This window comes from Geotrypetes seraphini, chromosome 10, assembly GCF_902459505.1.
Source record: "Geotrypetes seraphini chromosome 10, aGeoSer1.1, whole genome shotgun sequence".
Lineage (NCBI taxonomy): Eukaryota > Metazoa > Chordata > Amphibia > Gymnophiona > Dermophiidae > Geotrypetes > Geotrypetes seraphini.
The window spans coordinates 48,370,175-48,396,569 of record NC_047093.1 but is presented as its reverse complement, the minus strand read 5'-3'; the positions used below and the strand labels follow the sequence as shown (position 1 = coordinate 48,396,569).

General features: G+C 43.3%; 1 protein-coding gene across 5 annotated transcripts in view; it reads left to right on the top strand.

Annotated features, from left to right (window-relative positions):
• The window catches only part of SLC25A25 (solute carrier family 25 member 25), a 55,978-nt gene that overhangs the window by 7,816 nt on the left and 21,767 nt on the right, over nt 1-26,395 (top strand). For 3 of the 5 annotated variants that reach the window (XM_033960612.1, XM_033960614.1, XM_033960609.1), the window contains exons 2-4: nt 17,210-17,336; nt 21,241-21,328; nt 26,268-26,379. In XM_033960612.1, coding sequence (XP_033816503.1) covers nt 17,210-17,336; nt 21,241-21,328; nt 26,268-26,379 — 327 coding nt within the window. Of the gene's footprint in view, nt 1-8,285; nt 8,337-12,659; nt 12,889-17,209; nt 17,337-21,240; nt 21,329-26,267; nt 26,380-26,395 lie in introns of those variants that run through there. The other 2 variants (XM_033960613.1, XM_033960610.1) reach the window with 2 other exon arrangements.

Genomic DNA, 26,395 nt, shown 5'->3' with positions numbered 1-26,395 from the left:
GCTGGTTGGGTGAATGCAGGAAATCTATTCTGTTCTTGGATTGGACAAAGATAGATTTGAATAGTCTTTCACGTCTGGTGCAGTGATTGGCTAGGTCTTGCTGCAGTGAGAATGCTTAGGGTTTCAGCTGATGCAGGATGCGTATTGGCAGTGCCGATGAGAAATGCTCTCTAATGCTGTTAGAGATTGGGGACTTCTCTGCTTATGTTCTGACCTGAAAGATATTTGCTCTTGTTTTTCATGTTCTGAATTCTTGCTTCTGTGTGACTTGCATAGCTGGGTAGTGGTGTATTTCTGTTGCCATGCTCAGCTTCCCTATTTTCCTGAGAAAGTACTAAGGATGCAGAAACAGAAGTGCTTCTTAGAAGGGACCTGAGCGTCACCTGCTGTGAATACTTATTAGCAGAGAAGTTGAATGATGGCAAAGTTTTCAATAGGGAAGAAGCTTTGGGCACTGTGTCAGTTTTTTGGCAAGCTCTTTCCCAGTGCTGCTTGCCAAGGGTCAACGGGAGAAGCAGCTCAACCAGATATAGATATGAGAGCAGATGGACCGGAACTCCAGCATGATCAGATGGAGGGAATGGCCAAATTGGCTGAAAAGGTGTCGCGTCTTATACTGGTGGTGAGCCCTTCTCAGCACTTAAAGGTAACTTGTGTAGAGGGGAAAAGGGTAACAAGAGCAACATGCTAAAAATTGCTAAGAGCTACCAAGGGTTGATGATGATACTCTGTCTTACCTCCTGCATGGCTTTTCTTGAGTTACTGTCTTTTTACAACAGCAACTCCTGGAATGGGGCCTGAGAGTTGGGTCCTTATTAGCATAGCATTTTCCTCTTTGTTCAGGGGTTTTCTGCTACCACTGCTGCTACCACTGAAACCTAGGCAGGACTGCTCCAGATGTTGTGTTTGTGTGAAGCTTGTAACCCCTGCACTGAAATGCTTAACAGAAATTGCTGTTGTGATGTGGCACAGGTGAGGGGAATGTTGGCAGTGCCCTGGCTTCTACTGTTTAACGTGGGGTGGGGGGAACTAAGAAGATGACCTTTTTATTGGACTAACTTGATTGTTTTGAAACATCCTTAGTATCCTACTAAAATTTGGTGCTAGATCTTAGATGCCTCTGCCAAACCATGGACCTGTGAGCCTGGAAATGAGAAATAGCTTGTTCTGCCTCATGAAGCCTAGGATTGTTGCCCAAGAGTCAAAGGTCCCACATGATAGAGCTTCCCCAAATGAGATCCCAACCTAGGTGGACTCCCCATAGGGCAGGGGTGGGCAACTCTGGTCCTCGAGGACCGGAATCCAGTTGGGTTTCCAGGATTTCCCCAAGGAATATGCATGAGATCTATTTGCATGCACTGTTTTCAATGCATATTCATTGGGGAAATCCTGAAGACCGGAGTTGCCCATCCCTGTTCTAATTTGTTTGGCTAATATCATGGGGCACAGTCACAAAAAGACAGATAAGCACTGATGTAAGATATGCATATTGGTCAGACCATCTGGCCCAGCATCCTATCTCCAGTGATGACCAGTCTAGGTCACACGTAGCTTTGAGGATCCCAGATAAAGCTCCATTCCTTATTACATAAGAACATAAGAAATGCCTCTGCTGGGTCAGACCCGAGGTCCATCGTGCCCAGCAGTCCGCTCACGCGGTGGCCCAACAGGTCCAGGACCTGTGCAGTAATCTTCTATCTATACCCCTCTATCCCCATTTCCAGTAGGAATTTGTCCAATCCTTTCTTGAACCCCAGTACCGTACTCTGCCTTATAACATCCTCTGGAAGCGCATTCCAGGTGTCCACCACACGTTGGGTAAAGAAGAACTTCCTAGCATTTGTTTTGAATCTGTCCCCTTTCAACTTTTCCGAATGCCCTCTTGTTCTCTTATTTTTCGAAAGTTTGAAGAATCTGTCCCTCTCTACTCTCTCTATGCCCTTCATGATCTTGTAAGTCTCTATCATATCCCCTCTAAGTCTCCTCATACCAGGATATAATCATGAGTAGAGTGAACAGGTAATTAGAGAATAGTTGTTTGCCTTTTCTCAGAGTACCAAGATGAGGTGATGGGGTGGAGTTGCCTAATGATTAGATTTAGGGCACTGATCTTAAAAGGAGGATTAATTTTATGGTTTATAGATACAGAGAGCATTATATTAGAGTATATTGTCTTAATTATTTGATTGTTTTAATTTGTATGATGAGGCTGTGTTTATTTATCTCGGGATTCTATGAGATGGGTCTTTACTATTAATTGATGGCATTCTTTTCTATATATTGTACACTGCTTATACTTCCTTGTATAGTGAAATGGCGGTTTATCAAATAAACTTGTACAGCATTGTGTATGCCTATGTAAATGATAAGTAGTAGTAGTAAACCTGCAATCAAGGAAGTCTGGTTCAAATCTTGCTGCTGTTCCTTGTGATATTGGGTATGACATTTAATCCTCCATTACCTTAGGTACAAACTTAAATTATAAGCCTTCCAGGTCAGAGAAATAGGTAGTAAATTTGAATGTAACAGCTAAAAAATGTTGGAACATATGGTCAAAGCAGTTGGCTACATTTTGTAGCTTCACTAGCTGATGGGAAAGGCTTGGTGCAGAAGATTTCCTGATATGTTGAGGATAAAGGCCGAGGTAGAGAAGCTCGCATCCTGGAGGTGAATGCATGGATGGTGTCGTTGAGAGCATTTTCAGCTTCCTGGACCATGGGATGATTTTCAAGGGATGGTGTGTGGATATCAAAGAAGGGAAGAAGTGTCTTCAGCAGCAGACAGCAACATGACAGGAAGGATGCCCATTCTCTCCTGCCACCAAAGGCCCACCTTCCACTCCCGAACCAGACCCCCCCCCCATTCCCCTCTGAAAAAAAGTCAGGAGGGATGTCTACTCCCTCCTGCCACTGGAGGTCCCCCAAAACCACCACCCTCACCTCATACCTTTTTTGAGAAGTTAGAGCTGGAGGAAAGCTCCATCCGTCCCAGTAGTACAGCGATGGCGAACCTATGGCACGCGTGCCAGCTGGCACGCGGGAAGGTCCGCAATAGAGAGCTGCACGGGTCGCGGGGATCCCGTCGGGACGCCTCCGAGGGTCGCGGGGTTCCTGCGGGGCTGGATGTACTAAGTCGCGCGGCTTTTCTCCCTACCTGCTCTGCTTGCAGTACAGAGCCGAACGGAAGTCTTCCCGACGTCAGCAAACAAAGCCCTCCCTCCCTCCGACATCTGCGCTGACGTTGGGAAGACTTCCGTTCGGCTCTGTACTGCAGGCAGGATAGGTAAGGAGGAGTAGCCTCGCGGCTCGAGTGGCTTCCAAGGGAGGGGGGTGGTCCGCCCCGCCCCGTGTGCAGCACAGCCGGCCAGGTCCCCTTATTTTTGTGGCGCTAACCCAACCGACCGACAACAGCCCTGGTCCGACAAACCTCCCTGCCCTTAACCGCGAATCTAAATTACCTTCTTACAGCAGCTGTAAGAAGGAAATTTAGATTTGCGGTTAAGGGCAGGGAGGTTTGTCAGACCGGGGCTGTTGTCGGTCGCGGAAGCGCTACAAAAGTAAGGGGACCTGGCCGGCTGTGCTGCACCCGGGGCGGGAGAGAAGGAGGGGGGAGAAGGACGCTGAAAGCACTGGGGAAGACAAAGGGGTGAAGAAGGACGCTGAAAGGCCATGGGGAAGATGGGGTGGGGGGGGGAAGGACACTGAAAGCATTTGTGGAAGACAGAAGGGGGAGAAGGACGCTGACAGGACATGAGGAAGACGGGGGGGGGGGAAGGACGCTGAAAGCACATGGGGAAGACAAAGGGGTGAAGAAGGACGCTGAAAGGCCATGGGGAAGACGGGGTGGGGGGGAAGGACACTGAAAGCATTTGTGGAAGACAGAAGGGGGAGAAGGACGCTGACAGGACATGGGGAAGACGGGGGGGGAGAAGGACGCTGAAAGCACATGGGGAAGACAAAGGGGTGGAGAAGGACGCTGAAAGGACATGGGGAAGATGGGGGGTGGGGTGGAGAAGGACGCTGACAGGACATGGGGAAGATGGGGGGGGGGGAGAAGGATGCTGAAAGGAAATGGGGAAGAGAGAGTGGGGAGAAGACGCTGGCAGGGAAGAAGACAGAGATGCCAGACTATGGGGGGAGCGGAGGGAAGAAGATGGGTGCCAGACCAATTTGGAAGGGGGGAGAAAGGGAGAGGCACAGTAACAGAGCAAATGGAAGACGCAGAAGGAAGAGAGACAGTGGATGGAAGGAACTGAATGAGAACATGAGGAAACCAGAAACCAGGCAACAAAGGTAGGAAAATAATTCTATTTCCTTTTTTCCTTTTTTTTTTTTTTGCTTCAGGATAAAGTAGTATATTAGTTGTGTTGATAAAAATTTATAAACAAAAGAGGCTCTGGTAGAAACCCGTTTACAAAGTGTGTATTCTTCCCAATTAATATTTCCAAATTAATAAAGTCTTTTTGCTTATTTGTAAATGGGTTTTTACCAGAGCCTTTAATTCAGTAGCATAATTAAATGAAATAACTATTTCTGAAGTTTTATAGGGACGGGCGGGGACGGAGGGATTCCTCACGGGGACGGGTGAGACTTTGGCGGGGACGGGTGGGGACGGGTGGGATTTCTGTCCCCGCGCAACTCTCTAGTCCGCAATTAAGATATGCGGCGCGGCGGGAGGCGAGTGTGCCGGTGTCTGCTTTGCAGCTCACCTGGCAACAGGGCCGGACTGGCCATTGGGAGGACCGGGCATTGTCCCGGTGGGCCGCGGCCCATCCTCCTGTGCTGGCTGCAGTCCTGTGAGTGGATGTTTAGCCTGCCTGTCTTCCCCTTAGTATCCTATGAGCCAGGCAGTGTGTGAGGGGGAAGTGGGGGGAGGAAGAGAAGCTTCACACTGAGTCTGTCACAGGAACTCAGTGAGGCTGTAGTGTGACTCCACATGTGACATCTGTAATCAGGAACAGTTCCTAGTGCTCCCATGCTAGAGAGGTGAGGATATGGGGGGAAGTTAATGTGTCTAATAATGTGCTCCTCTGTAAAAACCTCTGTATCTTCCATGGGGGACATGCTAAATTTGAGGAAATAAAAAAGCTGCTTATGATGATTGCATAGAGAAGTTCAGTAAGCTGAGAGTAGGGCTGGGCTCTCTGTGAACAACCAACACACTAATCCTCTGCGCTGTACCTTATGGAAAACTCAATATAGCAAAAAACAGTAAAGTGTATATGTGGCCCTTCACAGTGCTTTTGTAAACATCATAATAAAATAACAAAGGCTCCAATAATGAAAAATAAAAGTCCTTTTCCCATACACTCAGGTTGCACAAGTCCGGTTTTCACTCGGACAGTATATTTTTTGACCAAAACGGATGTCTACAATTAGTAAAATTCCCCAATCACATATTTTTTTATGGGGACGGATTTGTATACAGCACTTCATTAGATTTTTTTTATTATACAAATTTTATCTTTTTGTAGACTTGAAGTCTTGAACAAAGAAAATGAGTACAGCCAAAAAAAGCAAAAACAGATAGTGGAAGACCATTCCAAGAGGCCTGGACAGAGTACATATGGAGTGATTGAACGCAGTGAGAAAGCATTGTGTATTATGTGTAATGAAAGTGTTGTGTCTCGCACATCAAGTGTCAAACGTCACTTTGAGACCAACCATAACAGTGTTGCTGAACTTGGTTTAGCTCAAAGAAAAGAATTCCTTGTAGGAAAATTAAAGAAATATCACTCCCAGTCTCTTAGTTTTAGCAACTATCTTTCAAAACTAATCATCTTACAGTTGCCAGCTTTCAAATTTCACTGTGCATGGCAAAACATGGTAAGCCCCTCTCTGATGGAGATTTTATAAAAAAGGCAATTTTGGCTGGGAGTAATTCACTCTTCCATGATTTCCAAAACAAGGATAAAATTGTGCAGCGCATCTCTGAGATGCCGCTAAGCAGAAATACTGCAAAAGATAGGGTTCTGTGAATGGCTGCTGATGATAGTCAACAGCTTACTTGCGACTTACAAAAAGCACCCTTCTACTCCATGTGCTTGGATGAAAGTACAGATATTACTAACCATGCAAGACTAGCGCTCATTTTGCGTTATGCTACTGGTGACATCATGAGAGAAGAGCTGGTAAAACTGCTGTCTTTGCCTAGAAGAACACAAGGGATAGATATCCACAATGCTGTGATGGAGGCTTTTTCATCACTAGACATAAGTCCAGAAAAAGTAGTTTCAGTTACTAGCGATGGAGCACCTAGCATGGTGGGGACAACATCAGGATTCATTCATTTCTTTGCTAAGGAAGCAAAACATCCACTGATTCAATTTCACTGCATAATACATCAAGAGGCTCTCTGCGCCAAAGAAAGCAGCAAAAAATTGACGATGTCCTCAAAGATGTAACAAAAATGGTGAACTTCATCATGGCGCTTGCTCTTAATTTTCGACAATTTCAAGCCCTTCTTGATGAGGTTCAGGCACAATATAACACTTTACTGATGTACAATAATGTCTGATGGCTGAGCAGAGGACGAGTGTTAGAGAGATTTGTGGCCTGCTTGGAAAAAGTTAGGCTATTTATGAACGAAAAGGGTGAAGACTATCCTCAACTCACCAACATGGCCTGGCTTACCAACCTCATGTTCTTTACAGATTTTACTAACCACTTTAATGTACTAAACAAAAAATTACAAGGCATGGGAAAAACAGCAGAAAGCATGTTTAGTGACATCAAAACTTTTGAGAGAAAATTGCATGTTTTTGAAAAAGACCTTGAGAGTGGACAGCTAAAATATTTTCCCAACCTAAAAATACATTTGGATAATTCTACAACATTTGTGGACAGTCATAAAAAACACCAGGGAATCCACAAAGCATATTCCACCATTGTAGCCGAAGCAAAGGAGAATTTTAGTAAAAGATTTTCTCAGTTCCGTAAGATGGAGACAACCCTTTCATTTATAACTTCCCCAGAAAAGTCCACATTTGAAGATCTTGATCTTTCCTGCTTACAGTGGTTGGATATTCAAAATTTGGAAATGGAGCTACTGGAATTTCAAGAAAGCTCTATCTGGAAAAGTAAATTCAATGACCTGCGTGCGGCTCTTGAACGTATTGAGTGTGAAAGGGTGACAAATGAAATCACTGCTAGCAGTTCTGAAAATGAAATCCTAAAAGCGTGGAATTCTCTGCCAGACAATTTTAAGTCCATGAAAGCATTTGGGATTGCTCTTCTTACTTTGTTTGAGTCATCCTATGCTTGTGAGCAGCTGTTTTTGGCTTTGAATCATATAAAATCTGATGCTAGAAACATTAACGGATGACATGAGTGCTGCATGCGTTGCTCTGAAATTAACGCACTATGAGCCAAGGATTGACAAGTTATCAGCATGCATGCAACAACAAAAATCACATTAATTTTTTTCAGAGCATGCCCAATGCATGTTTACATGAAGCAGTGTTTTCAGTTTGCAATTAAGACACTTTCTAAGTTATTTAAATATTATTTAAAGATGTTATTTAAAAAAGGGACTTTACATGGCCCTGTTGTATTCCAATCTGGAATTTCCAATAAAAACGGTTGGTTTAATTGAAAGCTCTTCTGTTTTCTTTACATCATATTATTAGAAATGTAATGATTTAACTATTTTCTAATTTGATTGTAAATTTTACAAAAAAACATGTATAGACTCTTTGGGAATGCACACCGAGTCTTGACACAGTTAACAGTTTTAAGAAGTTTATCTTTTTTTTTACTCAGGATACATTTGACATGTTATGTGAATAATACATTTAAAATATATTGTGTAACTGAATCAAATTCTTCCTAAATTCATTAAATTGAATGAAATTATTACAACATTATAAATTGCCAATAAATTGAAATGAAAACCAAAGGATTGTGAATCAAATTGATTCTCTGACAGTACAAAGATTCCAACCTTTAAAAATGATGTTACACATAGTTCAGGCAACTTTATAAAGAGTTTTTAGATACTAAAATCTTGTTATTAAGGTTTAATTGACGTGCTGGCACTTTGAGGAAATTCTTTGGTTTTGTGCGGCAGTTTGGGCACTCGGGCTCAAAAAGGTTAGCCATCACTGCACTAGTAGATCTGCCAGATCAAAATGGTGGACTTTTCCCTCCCCGGTGCATCATGTGATGCACAGGGAGGGGTCCAAAGCCCTGATTGGCTCAGTCAAGCCAATCGGGCCTTAGACTCCTCCCACTTGTATCACATGATGCACCGGGGAGGGAAAAGCCCACCATTTTGATCTGGTGGACCTACAAGTGGGACAGATGGAGCTTTCCTCCAGCTCTAACTTCTCAAAAAAGGTATGAGATGGGGGTGGTGGTTTTGGGGGACCTCCGGTGGCAGGAGGGAGTAGACATCTCTCTTGTCTTTTTTTCAGAGGGGAAAAGGGGGACATTTGGTTTGGGAGTGGGAGCTGGGCATCCTTCCTGCCGTTTTTGTCTCGCATGGGGGGTGAATGGCCATCCCTCCTGCTGATTTTTGCTAACGTGGGGGGTAGGTTGTGGAATTTCCAGTGCTCTGTTTGAGGGTCATTGGGGAGGGCTGTCAACAGCGGTGAGGGGGGGGGCTCTTTTTTTTAATGGGGTAGATATATTGTGTGTATGTGTAACGCATTCAGCATCTGTGCACATTAAAAAAAGAAATAAAATGTTTTCTGCCACGAACAGTGTGGCAGGAGGCTTTCTCCTGCTTCTCAGCTGTTCGGGCTTCCCCTACCATTTCTGTGCATGTGTGAGAGTCGCTCTCACAGCGATCCATCAGATTAGAGAGTCGGGGATTATAGCGAACATCCGTGTGAATCATTTGCATGCAGTCTTTTTAGTGCATCAATAGCTCTTTCCGTATCGGTGCAGACCCAGCAGCGGCAATTCTTATGTTCTTTCTAGGCCCCAGAATATAGCTGTAAAAGGGGAAGTATTACTAATTGGTGATTTTAACATGCCAGATGTTTATTTGGTATCCCTATTACAGGGTCTTCTAGAAGTAGGGAGATCCTGGATTATCTCCAGGGTGTCCAACCTTTTGGCTTCCCTGGGCTGCATTGGCTGAAAAAAATGTTTCTGGGGCCATACAAACGCTGCAGCAAGACAGAGGAGGGAGCCGGCAAGACGGTAAACACCCGCGGGGAGCAGAGGAAAACACTGCATTGCACTTGACCGGGGCCGCACAAAATACTTCACGGGGCCGCATGCGGCCCTCAGGCCACAGGTTGGACACCCCTGCATGAACAACTGTTCCAGCAGTTGGTAATGGGACCCACATGGAATGGGACTATACTGGACTTAATATTTACAAACGGGGAAACATTTCTGATGTTACAGTGGGTGATCACCGCATGGTGTGGCTTAATACTAAGACGGGTGTAGAGAGGGCTTATTCAAAAGTAAAGGTTCTAGACTTAAAAAAACAAATTAAAAAAACCTAACCCTGTTCAGAATGGGGGATTATGTCAAGGAATTATCTGGATGGGAACATCTGGAAGAAGAAGGAAAGCAATGGACAAAACTGAAAAGAGCTATTGTAAGGGCAACAAACCATTTTGTAAGAAAAGTAAGAGGAAGAGAAGGCCGCTTTGGTTCTCAAAAGTAGTAGCTGAAAAGGTAACGAAAAAGATGTTAGGTTTCATAAGATCGCAGAAAGAGGAAGACAGGCTAAAATATTTTGAAACGTTGAGAGGCTGGTCGAGTAGTCAGGAAAGCAAAGATACAAATGGAAGAAAAAATAGCTGACAATAAAACGGGAAGAAGACATTTTTTAGATATATTAATGATAAGAAGAAAGCAGAAGTGGCATTGTGAGACTTAAAGATGAAGGGGAGGAATATGTAGAAGCTGATAAAGAAAAGGCTGAATTGCTTAACGAATATTTCTGCTCTGTGTTCACAGCTGAAGTGCTGGGAGCGGCACTGCAGAAGAGAAATGCAAGTAGGGATGGATGTGAGGTAGACCCTGATCAATTTTCAGAGGATTGTGTTTGTGAGGAGCTAGCTAAACTAAAGGTGGACAAAGCGATGGAGTTGGATGCTGTACATCTGAGGGTACTGAAGGAACTTAGGGAAGTTCTGGCGGCTCTGCTAGCTGACCTTTTCAATGCTTCTCTAGAATGGAGTGGAGTGGAGGACAGGTGAAGGTGGATGTGGTCCCTCTCCACAAAAGTGAAAGTAGGGAGCTACAGACTGGTAAGGTAAGTAAATTAATGGAAGCACTTTTAAAATGGAGAATAGTGACGTTTCTAGAATCCTGTAAATTAGAGAATGACACGGGGCAAAATGTGTCCCTGTCCTTGCAAGCTCGGTCCCCGCCCCATCCCGCAAACCATCTGATCCCATCCACACAAGCCTCAAATAGTTTTATACTGAACTTATTTTATTAAAGTATAAAAAGAAACAATATTCTGTACAATTGTCATTTTATAAATCAAAGTTCTGGCTGCTGAACTAGAGAAAGAGATCTTCAGCTGGCAGGGCTTTGTTTATAAATGTTTATCAACACAACAAATATACTACTTTATCCTAAAGCAAAAAAAAAAAAAAAAAAGAAATAGAAATATTTTTTTTCTACGTTTTATTGTCTGGTTTTTGCTTTCCTCATCTTCTCATTCAATTCCTTCCATCTACTGTCTTCCTTCTCTCTGCCTCTTCCATATGTTCCATTACTGTGCCTCTCTCTTCCATTCCTCCCTCCACCCCCCCCTCCCCCAATCCCATTGGTCTGGCACCCATCTTCTTCCCTCCGCTCTCCCCATGGTCTGGCATCTCTGTCTTCTCTTCCATCTTTCCTTCCTTCCCCCAGGTGGTTTATAGCATCTCTCTTCTTTCCTCCCCTCAGGTCTGGTATCTTTCTCCCCAACCCAGCATGTGCCCTTTTTTTCTTTATCCCCTCCTTCCATCCAGTTCCCTTCAGTGTCTGTTCCACTCTCTCCTACTCACTTTCCCTTCAGCGTCTTCTCCCCCTCTCTTTCCAATTCCCTTCAGCATCCATCATGCGATCCAGCAGCCCCCTCCCTCTTTTCCTTCCCCTTTGCTGGCAATTTTTCTCTCAACAAGCTGTCGGAACCTTGAAGTTGTGTGTGGCTGCTGGAAACTTATCCTCTGATGCAGCTTCCTGATTTTGGGATGGGGGTGTGTTCATTGTTGGGGAGGGTCTTCATGGGGGGGGGGGAGTTGCAGTGCACACAACCCATAGAAAAAAAATGAAAAACCAGGTGGACCCAATTCTGGCTTGCAAGGTTAGGGCATTGATCGGATGCCTGACATTATTTAATATTAATGACCTCATTTACGTATCAGAATCGGAGAATGAAGGACCGCAAGGAAAACCACTCGGTGAGCCTGTTTAGAGCATTGGGTTGGCAAATATGATCAGTCGCTAAACCAGTCAGACCAGTTTTGCGACAATTGTTAGACGATCGAAGGCTTTAGTGCATCTAGCACTAAGTGAGTCAGACAAGGAATTTGAGGTAGAAAGACTGGTGGTACACAGGTACAGGGTGGGGAAGTTTTGGTAGATTTGTGTAAGGTGTTTCTTTTGAAAGAGATGTAGACTAGCAAGAATGGATGTCACTGATGCACACTGGTCAGCAGTGTTGCAATCCCATGTGGGAAAATACTTGGTAGCTCTTCTTCAGCTCATTTGAATCGAAGAAAGTGGCCCCGCTTAAAAATTAGCCAAGACCACTGTATTAGAATATTTTGTCATGCCATATACAGGTTCTGCAGTACAGGAAGTCAGACCAGTTGTTCATATACCTTCTGACTATGTTGCTTTACAGCAGTGTCTCTCAAACCTCCAGAAGCCATGGCACACTAAACCCTGTGCTATGGCTGGAGGGTATCTGGAAATGCGCGGATGTCGATGTGATGATGTCACATGCATGCACGAAGATGGGGCCCTGAGCTGCCAGTGGAGGAGTGCTACAAAAAGACGGGTAGAGAAGGAGAGGTGCTGGCACCAGCTGACTACCTACAGACCGTGCCTCTTGCTGCGAGAGGCACGGCCTGTAGGCAGTCAGCCACCACACCTTGCTAGAGTCTCAAGGCATACAGTTAGCAATATACAGCTTTACATGATGTAACAAAGAGGGGCACAAAAGTGAGTCGGTGCTTGGCCAAGACTAATGTATAGTTGTAGTTTACCAATAGTTCTTTCCTAGAACATTGAACAATTGTTGCCAATTGCTACTTTTAAATTTTCTTTCTTAGACCCTGTGTTATGTCATTCTCCTTTGAATCGTATGTAAAGTTAGATGACAAAATACAGCGTTAGTGGGGGGGGGGGGGGGGGGGAGCGTTGGCTTTTGTAACTCTGGATGCCCTTTGCTCTGAACAAGCTGTCCTCGCCAATTCTGTCATGCGGCAAGTGCAGTTATTTATTTTGGGGGCAGGTAGACCCGTGATCTTCCTAGTACTACAAACATTTGCTAGCTCAGACCTTGACCCTCGCTGTGTGGTCGCAGATCCGCTTTAGAATATCGATGAGAGCCGACAACTGACGCAGAGAGTCTTACGACGTCTGGGCGGTGGCTCCTATTTCGTAATATCATTGGCTGATGGGAAGGGCTCGGTACGGAAGACTTCCCAATATGGAAAGGGGCTGGGCTGGGCTTTCCAATGGCAGCTGAGAAGCGCTGCCGGCTGGCCGAGGTTAGCGACAGTTGCTGGGAAAAGCTGCATGCGTGTGTTGAGCCGGTAACGCTATGCTGTGTCTCTGCCTTTCGGTGCCGCTGCTCGATGACTTCCACGGGAAGGTTGAATACTTCGAGTCCCAAGGACTCCCTTCGGAATTGAAGTCGATCTTCCGACTGAGCCTTTTTCTCCCAGCGAAGGAGCTGTCTACATACCGCCAGTGGCGTCAGGTCAGAGAACGTGAGTTTTAGATGCACTAGATAGGGGGGACACAAGGTGGTTAGAGCAGCAGCGTTCCAATCCTGCTTTGATGTATACCGACTTAACACTTCCAGTTCGAGTTCAAGGCCAGTTACATATTCGGGTATATACGAGTTATTTCCAGATTCGCTTACAATTTAGTTGTACACGAGACAATGGCGGGAGCTCACAGGGGAGTGAGTTAACTAGGGGTCAGGAAACGTTTTCCCTGGTTCCTAAACCACTCCCCTAACCATATTTTGCTTCTCCCACAGAAGCTACTTGTGACATCGAGTGATTCCTTCATGCTTAATTAGATACTATTTAGACTATAAGCCAACTTAGAAAACTTGTATACATTCAGACGAGTTTACAAGTTATTTAAAAAATCAAAATCCAAGATCCCCCCCCCCCCTAGTTACTTACTCAACACTATTTTCGTATGCCCACAATAATCTGTAAGTAGTGGAAGTGATCCTATAATGAAGTTACCAGACAAGGGCCTCAGAGTCAATAAGGAGCATTCTCTATTGGAGACATTGTCTCCCTTAATGAGTTTGAATTATTCTCATTGGCCCATCTAGCGGAAAAAAACCTGAGAAGAAAAACACTCCAAATTTGGAGAAAACCGCTAAGCTTAACTGTTATCAAATCCTAGCCACTAGTCACAGAATACACATAAAGAGTCTTGGACCTTCTAGTTACAACCAGAATATGTATGCGAATAAGGGGCAGAATGTCATGTTCTCTATTTAACTGTTTAAAAAAAAAAAAAAATACAAAGACTAAAGCAAAGCTTCTGGATCCAACCCCATTTTGTAATTTTGGGCTCTCTATAGGATGCCATTAGTTTGTGCTATTCAGGGGTCTTGCATTTTCCATGGCTATAAAAATGGAGGCTGCAACCATAGAAAGATTGAGCATTGGACTAGTACCATGAAGTGACAACTAACGGATTTAAAACAGATAGGAGGCAATATTTTTTCACTCGGCACATAGTTTAAGTTCTGGAACTCATTACTGGGGTGATGTGGTAAAATCGGTTTGCATGACTGAACTACTCCTAGGATAATTTTATGCTAAAGCGGTGGTGTGTTAAAAAAAAAAAAAAATTCTACAAAATTCTTTGTGTGTGTATAGAATCCCCCATCATAAGGCCTGAAATCTCTTCCTGCCTTTTCCTTTCTAAGATGCCAGTCTTTCCAGTTCCACCTCCCTCTCATTTCTATCTGCATCCTCTAAAGTCTTCTGCATGCAATACACCCACCTCATATTCCTTCTCTTCCCCCACCCTCCTCCATTGCATACCCTCAAACCCTTATTTTTCCACCACCACCATGGCACAATCTCTGATTTGTTTTCCTCATCCCTATTGTACACTCACCTTCTTTGCTCTGGCCCTTTCTTCATGCTCTTCCATAGGCAGTGGCAGCAGTAGCTTCACTCACAATCTCCCTCTCTTTCCCCAGCAAGACGAGGAGAAAGTGAACTAGTACACTTACTCCTCCTCCTGCCTACTTAGACTTGATTGATTGTGAACCTCAGGAGCACCTCATCTTCTTGCTATTTGAACTCAACAGGAGAAGGGGAAGCAAGTGGGTAGAGCTGCTGCTTGCCTGTACCTGCACTGAATTCTGTACAGCAAGTACAGAATTCAGTGCATCTTGTGGGAATGAGGAATTCTTTGCTGTTGTGCAGAATATCCCCAGGAGTACTGAATGCTTAAAAAAAATTGATTTAAGTTCTGGTGGAAAAAGTCAGTAGACTTATTGTAAACATAGAAAAAGCCACATCTTATCCCTGGGGGTAAGTAACGTGAAATATAAAACTACATTTAGGATCCTGCCAGATGCTTGTGACCTGGATTGGTGACAGCTGTAAACTTGACACTAGGTTGTTTGACCTTTGATGTGACCCAATATAGCAGTTCTTAATTTAAGCTTAAATAGACCCTATAAAATTGGAAAATAATGCAGGTCTTTCAAGACAGGAATTGTACTGCTTTTAAATGTACAAGATTTAACAGTGTTGAAAAGTTGGTGGTGGCATCTAGAAGTTTTTAGTTCTACAAATGAATTTCTAGTTTTTCAGTTAGAAGCTGTGGATATAGCTTGTGAATACTCCTCCCTTTAGTCATTTTTAGCACTAGATTAGTGGTCCATCATTTTGGTAATTTCCTATAATTTTGAAAGAGAACAGGCAAAGGATCTCTGCTGCATACTAATTTCTACAAATGAATTAGATAATTAAGTTGAAAATACTGGGGGAAAGTAGTTTGGATAGGGAACAGCATAATCTAATCTAATGCTTGGCTTTGTATACCGAGACTTCAATCTAGGAAAGCTTGTCTCGGTTTACAATAATTAGTTTAGGCTAAAAAGGACTAAGAGAAGGGAGATCGAAAAGGAGTTAGTTCCTAAAATGCTTAGTGAACAGGATAGTTTTCAAAGACCTACGAAAAAAAGAAAGGGAGACGGAACTTCTTAAAAAGAGTGGGAGATTATTCCAGAGTTGAGGAAACTTAAAAAACAGAGTGATCAAAGATCTTAGCTCCTTTGATACCTTTACTAGAAGGACAGGATAGTTTGAGTTGTTGGTCACCTCTTGCAAAAGAGAATCTATAAAGATTCCAAGATAAAAGGGCTAGGGGAGTGAAAATGCCATGAAGAATTTTAAAGATGACACAAGCACATTTGAACTGGACTCTGAAATATACAGGGAGCTAATAGAGGTTATGAAGCAACGATGTCACATGATCAAACTTAATGCTTCCCGAAAATCAATTTAGCAGCAGTGTTCTGGACTAATTGCAGTTTAGAAAGGTAGGTTTTTATAATACTAAGATAATAGTCAAAATGAGATAAAATGATTGACTGAACTAGGATGGAAAAATGATGTTGATGAAAAGGTGTCTAACCTTCCTAATCATACACAAATTGAAAAAAACATTTCTTAATCACAGAATTGATCTGATCCTTGAAAGAAAGCGAGGAGTCAAAAAAGACTCCCAGAATCTTGACAAAAACTCGATTTGCAAGGATCCAGAAGCTAGTGTCAACAGAGCTAGGCAGATAGTCCAATTTTGGGCCTAGAAGCAGTAAGGAGCAAACCTGTTGGTGGGTCTTAGGCACATTTTTTGGTGATGAGATGTCTGAAAGCTTAGTGAGAACCCAGTAACAGAAGTTTGTAATTTTTGACTCTAAGCAGACTTTACTAGAGATCTCAATATTAACGTTTAACAGGTTTATGATTATGTGCTGATTTTCTCTACTCTATTGAGTTTTGAAATTTTTACATTTTCATGGGATTGGAAAAGGGCAGAAGTGGACCCTTTTTACAAAACTGGTAATAAGAGGTGAAGAAACTACAGGTCAGGAAACCATAAATTACCTCTGTAGCTGGAAAAATGTTAGATACACTGCTGTAGAAAAGGATAGTGAAATTTTCTGTAGTCCAATGAATTGCAAGATCCAAGACAGTTTGTTTGTTGTTTCCAAAGGAAGATCACATCAGATTTGTTTTCTTTAACTGGGTGACCAGAGAATTAGTCTCTTTGGATTTCACCAAAGCCTTGCAGGAGGCTCACAAATAAACTGAAAAGCCAGGGGATGGTTCCCAGATAGTAATTGAATCACTGACAGATGACAGAGGGTGGTGATAATTGGAATTCACTCAGAGGAAAGAAAGTGGAATGCCTCAAGTATCTATCCTGGCACCAAGTCTGTTCAGTGTCTTTGTGAGTGATACCGCCTTTTTGCGGATAATGTGAGGATTTTCGACAGAGTGGACATGTGAGGTGACCTATAGAAATTAGAAATTTGGTATGCTATGAGCTTATTTTTGTATTGTCTGACTTATGGTTTCATCTTCTAGGGGGCTTTAGCAACCTGTTCCCAGTGTTTTTCCAACTTTTATATTTTGATCAGACAAGTATTGAGAAAACAGTTTTGATACTTTTTAGAACATTTTCATTGAAAAGACAATCTCTAATCATGAAATTTTGTATTTTATAGTCACCTATGTTTCAGCAAGATATTTATCCCATATTGTACCACATATGATTCTTTTTGCACGCATTCTTTTTGATGTGGTAGAACTTTAGCTAAATTTGCATCCATTTTATTGAGCTGCTGGAGTGAAGATTACTTTATAGTATATTTGGAGCTGAGCATGAGTTTAAAATTTAAAGAGTTCAGTCTCTGAATTATTCAAGTGCTGCACATGTAATACATGTATATTTTCTGTAAGAGACCGAAGTAGGGGCTGAATTTGAGTGTCCAACTTTTTTAAATCTTCTTCTAACCCAAACAGAAGATCGTGAAAGCAGGTGACAAAGACTTGGATGGCCAGCTTGACTTTGAAGAATTTGTTCATTATCTTCGCGATCATGAAAAGAAACTGAGGCTGGTCTTTAAGAGTCTGGATAAAAAGAACGATGGTAAGTAACTTTAGACCCCATTCCTTGGTTACAAGTACAATGGCCCAGATTCTCTAACCAGCACCGTTGTAAGCAGCTGCCTTAAAAAGTGGCCACTGAATGCATGTCAATAAGGCAACAGTGCCAGTTTATTTGAAATGTGCCTTCGTAGGCATTTTACGGCGCCTAATGCAACTTCCCGCGTTAGGCACTGTAAAGCACCTATGGCGGCATGATTCCAGCGTTGATTTCTAGGCGCCTTGAAAATTGGTGAAAAAGTAGTTTAAGCAGTTTTTTTTCACTGAGCTTGGGTGCTTACCGGCGCCTAAAAAAAGGCTCCGTTTAGAGAATCTGGGCCAATATGCAGACAAGCACAACAAAGTGCCACTACCCAAGCTTTCATTCACTTGGAGATAGTAAAATACATCTCACATTCTAGAGTAATACGAGCAATACTTCTCGACCTTTTTGTGCGTGTGACCTTATGATTGCAGCCAAATAAAATTGTGACCCTCTGGAGGTTCAGCATAATGATGCGCCTATGGAAGGCTCACCTAGGTTATGACTCATTTGGGGTCTCAAGCCATAGTTAGGAAGCTCTGAACTAAAGTCTAAGTCATCTGTTCTGACAAAACCTGCCAAAGTCCCAGCAGAAAAAAGCCAAGGGTTAATCTTTCAAAAGCCAAGAAATTGTAAACAACCTCTCAAACATAATGACCGAAATTGACAAATGGACCACTAATTTCAAACTAAAACTAAACGCAGAGAAAACAAAAGTCTTTCTGGCTAGTCTTGATGACAAAATCACGAGAACATCGATAAAAATAAACAATCACGAATACCCAATTTCCAAAAACATAAAAATACTCGGTATCACCCTAGACACTCATCTAACTATGACTGACCACACAAACTCACTAGTGAAAAAATGTTTTTACACGCTATGGAAACTAAGGACCATAAAAAAATACTTTGACCCGACGTCATTCAGGTTGCTGGTACAGGCACTGATCCTATCCATTCTTGACTACTGCAACATCATCTACCTGGGCATCCCACAAAAAACAATAAAAAAACTGAGATTAATTCAAAACACCGCCGTTCGCCTAATTTTCGGACTAAGAAAAAACGATCACATCAGCCCCTACTATAAAAAACTGCATTGGCTTCCAATAGATGCGCGAATACTATTCAAATTTGCATGCACCTGTTTCAGGCAAGCCTGGGGACTAGCACCTTCATACCTGCAAACTCACTTCATCCTGCACAACCCCGCACGAGCAACCAGAAACAATAACTTCTTTGCATACCCAAAGATTACAGGCTGCAGATACAAATCATTCCTGGACAGAACCTTTAAGTTCCAAGCAAGCAGACAGCAAGTTTGGCTGAAAAACTACATAAACGAACCCAATCTGTCTTACAGTGCCTTCCGTAAATTGATCAAAACCGCCCTATTCGCTAAATTCGTTGACTAAAACTGTCCCCTTCCTCACTAGGACCCTCCATCACTAGGACTCCCCTCCCCGTAAACGCCTTTTTCTTCCTCTCAAGAAGCTCCTCATCTATCCAGATTTCCTCTACTCATATGTAAGCTCTAAAGTATTCAGGTATTCATTACCCATAGAACTCCAATTAGCACGTTAGTTTCCCATTAGACTATTATATTGTATTAGAGACACTGCATGGTATTGTATCTAGTCTTATTGTATTGTATTTAGACTCACTGTATTGTACTGTACTATTTTGTATTGTATTGTATGTAGACTTATTGTTTTGTATTAAGACCTTTTGTTATTCGCTGAATGTCCAGCCTTCTTACAATGTAAACCGCCTAGAAGTCGCCTGACTATGGCGGTATAGAAAAATAAAGTTATTATTATTATTATTAAGTGTTGACTTCTTGCTAGCTATACAAGAAAATTAATTTTTTTTTCTTTGTGTAAATATGTACGAAGCTTACATGTAAGGTAGGTTGTACCAAATATTTGTGTTTCAATTCGCTCCAGAATAGTGCTCCAAATACTTAATTTTTATTCTGCCGATTAGCAATTTAAATTTGAATACAAATTAATCCAGGCTCTACTGTGCTAAATACTACTTAAATAAACATTTGTTTATTTTATTATTTATATTAAATCTCAATGGCCACTATTTGGTGTTCAGCCAAATAAAAATAAATGTCATTATTCGTGGTTTGGCCAAATAGTAAAATACATACTCCCCTTTCCATATTTGTGGGGGTTAGTGGCAAAGCCGGCCTACAAATACCAAAAAATCATGAATAACTTTAGGACTGACTCTGACTCACCCCCACCTCCACCCCCACAACTTAACTTTTTAAAGCCTGGTGGTCTAGGGGTGAAGTGAGGCAGGAGCAATCTTTCTACGCTCCTGCCCTGTGCAGAGCCACCAGCATAAATGGCTGCTCTGAGTTCCCACGAGACTAGCAGGAACTCGTGGCAGCCCTAAGTAAGTTGTGGAGAGGTCCGAGAGGGAGGCGGGGATAGGTCAGAGTTGGTCCTAAGTAAATTGTGGAGGCTTTAAAAAGTTGTAGTGAGGTCCGGTGGGGGGATAAAAACTGTGAATAATTGAAGTTGCGAGGGCTAAACCCATGGATTTAAGAACATAAGAACATAAGCAATGCCTCTGCTGGGTCAGACCTGAGGTCCATCATGCCCAGCAGTCCGCTCACGCGGCGGCCCAACAGGTCCAGGACCTGTGCAGAAATCCTCTATTTATACCCCTCTATCCTCTTTTCCAGCAGGAAACCGTCCAATCCTTTCTTAAATCCCAGTACCGTACTCTGCCCTATTACATTCTCTGGAAGCGCATTCCAGGTGTCCACCACACGTTGGGTAAAGAAGAACTTCCTAGCATTCGTTTTGAATCTGTCCCCTTTCAACTTTTCTGAATGCCCTCTTGTTCTTTTATTTTTTGAAAGTGTGAAGAATCTGTCCCTCTCTACTCTCTCTATGCCCTTCATGATCTTATAAGTCTCTATCATATCCCCTCTAAGTCTCCTCTTCTCCAGGGAAAAGAGACCCAGTTTCTCCAATCTCTCAGCATATGGAAGGTTTTCCATCCCTTTTATCAGACGTGTCGCTCTCCTCTGAACCCTCTCGAGTATCGCCATATCCTTCTTAAGGTACGGCGACCAATATTGGACGCAGTATTCCAGATGTGGGCGCACCATCGCCCGATACAACGGCAGAATAACTTCTCTCGTCCTGGTTGTAATACCCTTCTTGATTATACCCAGCATTCTATTCGCTCTCTTAGCGGCCGCTGCGCACTGTGCCATCGGCTTCATTGTCATGTCCACCATTACCCCTAAGTCCCTTTCCTGGGTACTCTCATTCAATAACATCCCTCCCATCGTATAGTTGTACCTCAGGTTTCTGCTTCCCACATGCAGTACTTTACATTTCTCAACGTTGATTTGGATGTTGGGGGGAGAGTACTATTGAGTATTGCTCTAGATTGCTTGCTCTGCTCTCTCCCTCCACCTTTACAGTAAAGTACTAACAAACTGCCAACAAGTATGTAAAGTGACAAGTAGAGGGGTATGTGTAATTGTGCTGAAGTATTTGGATCTTCTTACTAGAAGAGAAGATGAGGATATTGATATTGACTTTATTTTATTTTATTGCTTTGTTGGTAATATAAAAGGTGATATAGAAGGTACTTGGGCTAAAGTGAGGAGAGTATGTATCTCTTTCAGTTTAATGATGTAAGTAACTTTGGAACCAGATTTCTATATTTCCACCTCAAATACTACTTTTTCACCCCACTTTGTCCAACTTGCTTGTCTTATTAAATGACTTTTCCCATTGTCAACACTGTGTTTCCTCTTTATGCCCTTATGTATTTTGATTCCTAGGATAGAGCTAATTTTGTTGTCATCTCTCTTCCCTGTCTGCAGGTCGCATTGATTCCCAGGAAATCATGCAGTCACTCCGGGATCTTGGTGTGAACATTTCTGAACAGCAAGCTGAAAAAATTCTTAAAAGGTGAACATCAAAACTTTCTCATGAAGACTTAAGGGGAGTGGGGGTGCCATCTCTTTGCTCTAAGCAGTTGTACTGGGCTTATTCCTGGATGATGTGCTGGACATGTCTGAGACAACAAGCATTTGTGCTAGTCTTTCTTGTAACAACAGAGTAAATGATGGCAGAAAAGGGTCAATCGCCCTCATTGACATGGCCAAAAATATATCCCAGCAGCGAGACCATAGACCAGTGTTCTTCAGTGCAAGGCATGGGAGCCAGTGTTTGCTCCTGGAGACTTCTGGAGTTGCCCTCATTTTCTCGCATTTTTTTCTGCTACTCTGCCTCTTTAACCACGCTCAGGACCAAAAGGGGAAAGTGGATGGAGGAAGGATACATGCTTAAAGGACAAGGCATTTTTAAATATTCAAAAGAGGATGTATGTGAAAATGCTCACAACCTTGCGGAAACCCTCCAGTGAAATTAATAAAGGCTACTGCTATAGAGCATGAATGCCTTTAGGACATCATACTCATTAATGCAGTGCCTTGGTGCTGATATTATCTAAACAATCTGGCTCTTTTTTCTTTTTTTAAAAGCTTTCCTAAGAGTTTTTGTAAGCAGTAGAATATAAAGCTAAATGAGATTTTATTAGTATAGCCCTTGCTTTTCAGTATATTTAGTCTGCACTCCCAAAATTGCTATTTTCTGAAAGATGGATTGACATAAAGGGCATTGGTGGAATTTTGGTACGATTCCAAGAAATGCTACAAGAGATCTGGTATTTCTCTATTGTTGAAGGTCTTAAATTTACATAAGGGTTTTTCTGCAGAAGAGGCAAAGGTCTTGCTTTTATAGTTAGCATCTGTAGAAATAGAAGGTGGTGTGCACTAGGAAATTGGTAGCAATAGCACATGCACAGTGTAGGAAAACTGTAACCAGGTTTTTATTTTCTCTTCCTTTGGACAATTATATACAAGACACCTGCTTGTAGCCAATGCAAGATTAGGTTCTTAGCTTTGGTAATCTTCTTTCTTTTAATCCATGGAGGAGTCTGTATAGTAGGTTTTCAATCTGTACCCACGACATGGGTCTTGTAGAAATCCACACACATTGTTTTCGGCGAGTCCTATATAGCAGAGGAACACAGAGCCTCCTACAGTTGAGTCCAAAAGCAATCGAAAATCACTGGAACAAAGTGTACACAGAAGGGAGCACGGGGAACTTCCTTGCAAACATAACATTATTCTGTTCTGCTCTGCAGCATATAAGAGAACAATTAATAAACAAGAAACATGAAAAATATGCACAAACATTGCAGCAATATGAACCAACCTGCTGTGTGAAATGAGCACAAACTCGAAAGTAGCCAGCGGCTTAGATGTGTACTCACTTATTCAGGGCCCATCTTGCTGGTTGGAAGATACTGAGGTCTGAAAAGGAGAAACATCCGAGACAGAAAATGCAGGTGATAAAAGAATCGGATTAGGCAGAGGGTGGGCCGTATAAACTCCTCTGTGGATTGAACAGAGAGAAGATTATCAAAGGTAAGAATCTAATCTTTCATCCTGTTACATCCACTTCAGAGAATGTACAGTAGGTGATGTACAAAGCAATGGCAACGTCTAGGGTGGGACAGAAGAGCCTGCCTGCAAAACCAAGGCCCCAAAGGTGGCATCAGACCGAGCAGCCACATCCACGCTGTAGAACCTCATGAAGGTATGAAGGGAAGACCAAGTGGCCACTTTACAAATCTCAGCCAGATGAAACTGCTTGAGATTCCACCCACAAAGATGCAACACCCCTGGTTGAGTGAACCTTGAGAGAAACCGGTGACTGCTTACCACAGGCCATGTGGATCCATCTGACATGAGGCCTTAGATGCCGACCTACCCTGCCTGGATTGACAAGTCAGAACAAACAGACGGTCAGATGGAATTCATTGGTCTTTTCCAAGTAAGACCCTTCACACATCTAGTCTCTGTAATATCTTATCCTTCTGCTCTGACCCCTTGGCAGACAAACTTCCTGGTTGTCATGGAAATCCGAAACCACTTTCAGAAGAAAAGAAATAGCTGAATTGAGAGAAACCCATGACTCCGTGATCGGAGAAAGGGCTCTCTACAAGAGAGCCTGCAGTTCAGAAATTCGCCTTGTTGATACAGTCGCCATGAGGAACACGTATCTTGATCGTAAGGTCCAGAATGCAAGGGTGCCACCTGTTCTCTGGCGTACAACTGCTGAAAAGTCTTGGCCTAAGCCGCCATAGTAGAGGACTTCTTGGATCTCAAGAGTGGCAATTACTGCATTGGTGTAACCCCTTTGAATCAAGGTCTTGCTTCAAGAGCCATGCCATAAGACCAAAGTGCAGGGGGTTCTCCATAGGAACTCGACTGAGAAGGTTGTGATGAAGAGGGAGCTTGAGGCCCTTGTCTCGCTGAAAATGGACGAGATCCGCATACCACGGACGATGAGGCTAGTCCGATGCCTGGATAAGTTGCAATCCTGCGGATGACTCAACCCACCATGGGCGACAGTGGAAAAACGTAAAGGAGTTCCTGAGTTGGCCAGGCTGAATCAACTCATCTATACCTAAGCTTCTGGCTCTGCTCTTCGACTGCCCCAATGATGCACAGTGAGATGAAACATCTGCTGCAAGTCACTTTCCTGGGTCCAGGCCTTGGTGACTGAGGAGTCTGCATGCACATTTTCCACTCCAGCCACGTGTGCTGCAGAAAGAGCTTGAGGGTGCATTTCCGCCTACTGGAATAGCATCTGTGCCTCTCTGATGATTCAAATACACCACTGCAGTGGCTTCAGAAAACACCATGACTGCTCGCCCTTCCAGGGTGTTTTGGAGAGCGCTCAATGCAAACCGGATGGCTTGAAGCTCTAGACGGTTTTTCAACCAACCCTTCTAATGTGGGGTCCACTGGCTCTGGATGGAGTGGTCTCTGCAATGAGCTCTCCAGCCGGAAAGACTGACTTTATTTATGCACTCCGTGATGTGAAGGGGCATGCCACTCAATAGGGCTTCTCCCTGAATCCACCAATGTAGGCTGCTCTGCTCTTGTTCCCTCCAGGGGAGTGGCATCTGAAGGGGGATTATCCTCAGGGGACCATCGAAATAGGAGGGACTCCTATAGAAGCCGCATATGCGCCCTGGACCAGGGCACAATCTCCAGGGAGGCCACCATGGACCCAAGTACTTGAAAGTAATGACAGGCAGTAGGTCTCAGGAGCACTTAGAGATCCATGATCTGTTTCTGGAGCTTCTGTCTGTGTGGCTCAGGAAGAAAAACACAACCTTGTACCATATTGAATTGAACTCCCGGATATTCCAGAATGGCTATTCCGGAATGTCCGAGATAGTGTTAGCTAGCTCTTCATGAAATTGGCAATACAGCCCAGGCTCTGCAGCAGACACCACCGTTCCCACTGCCTGCTTATACGCCAAAGAAGATAGTGACTTAGAGGCTTGTGGTGCACCCATTGGCTGCACCACGTGAGCCAGGTCCATTAGATAAGCTATCCACATGAGCTGGATAAATTCTGGGGAAAAGCCACACACATGGGCTGAAGCTGACCCATTACAGACTCCAGCTGAGGCTTGCAAAAGGTCCCTGGACTAGGCACACTTGCGCTTCACACCATTGCCAAAAACAGCTACTGGGCAGGATTTTCTCCCCAATTCCCGGACTTGCATCGGTTCCCCAGCCTTAGAGGACCCGAAGGGGGTGAATCCAGAAGCTCCTGCCCCTTCCTTGTGTGTGCTGCATCATGCCGTTCATGGACACTCTTCCACTGGTAATCCGTTGCAATCAGAATCTGAATTCACACTATCAGGGGTTGAGAAGTCCCTCTATATTGAGTTTTTTATGTTGTTGTTGCAAAATTGAGGAGTTTTGAGGCAGAAAAAATGATTGCTGAAAGTCCGAGATGACCACCACCAGGAAAATTGCGCCAAAAATGGCCTGTGGAAACAATTTGAAAAAATAATAATCTCAGAAATAGGAATTTTGGAGGTGGGAAACCTGAACCTTACCCCCAGAAACTGCCCAAAATGACTTTATTAGACACCCCCTTCCCCTGATTTTCCCATAGGAAATAATGGGGCTGTACTTGGTCTATGCAGTGCCTGCCTGTCAGTTCTCTCTGCAGCTGAAGTGAAAGGAAAGGAATTTCTATCTCAAATTTGATTCAAACAGTCTAATCTTCAGAATCTTTGGGCTGCTAGTTGGACGAATTCCAATTGAAACATCTGCTTCCTTGGAAACTTGACACGGGGACAGGAATATGCAGTTTGTGCCCTGATAATCCCAAAGATGCAAACAGCCTCTGACAAGGTCAGAAGGTAAGCTTGCTTCCAGGGAGCAGACCCTGAGCTCTGAGGTGGCACACAGCAGGCTGGTTCTATAGATCCACTCAAAGCTTGCCCTGTGAAGCTGCAGTCTGGCTCCGGAGGAACTGCTTCCTTTCCTAGGCAGTGATCCCCTGAGTAAGGCACCAAAGCCACCGAAAAGAGCAAACTTAAAATAAAATAAGCAGATCAGAAACACTTCTGCACGGTTCGCTTGCAGAGAGAAAAAACTAGGGAGTTCTGTGTTCTTTGCTATGTAAAAGGAGCCACAAACAATGTGTGTATATTTTCTGCAAGGCCCAGTTTGCGGTCACCAGCAGCAGTGCTGCTAGATTGGGCTTTGCACGTTTGCATATTGACATGTACCAGTAAGGGATGCTTCAATATTTTATTTTCAGACTAAGGATGCACCATTTCTGGGGTTCTGTTTCCTCAGTGAGTATTTGAGCCTGGTTATGTATTCCTTTGTTTGCATGTTACCATGTAACGTTTTTAGTCTGTTCCATATATGCTAGTGCTGTCTGTCACAGCTGATGTTACTTTGGGGGTTTATTAAGATGGATGTATTAAGTGCTCCAACTTTTGCTTCTGCTTTTTCTACAGCATGGATAAGAATGGAACAATGACTATTGACTGGAATGAGTGGAGGGACTACCACCTCTTGCATCCAGCTGAAAACATTCCTGAGATCATTCTGTATTGGAAACATTCTACTGTAAGCACCTATATGT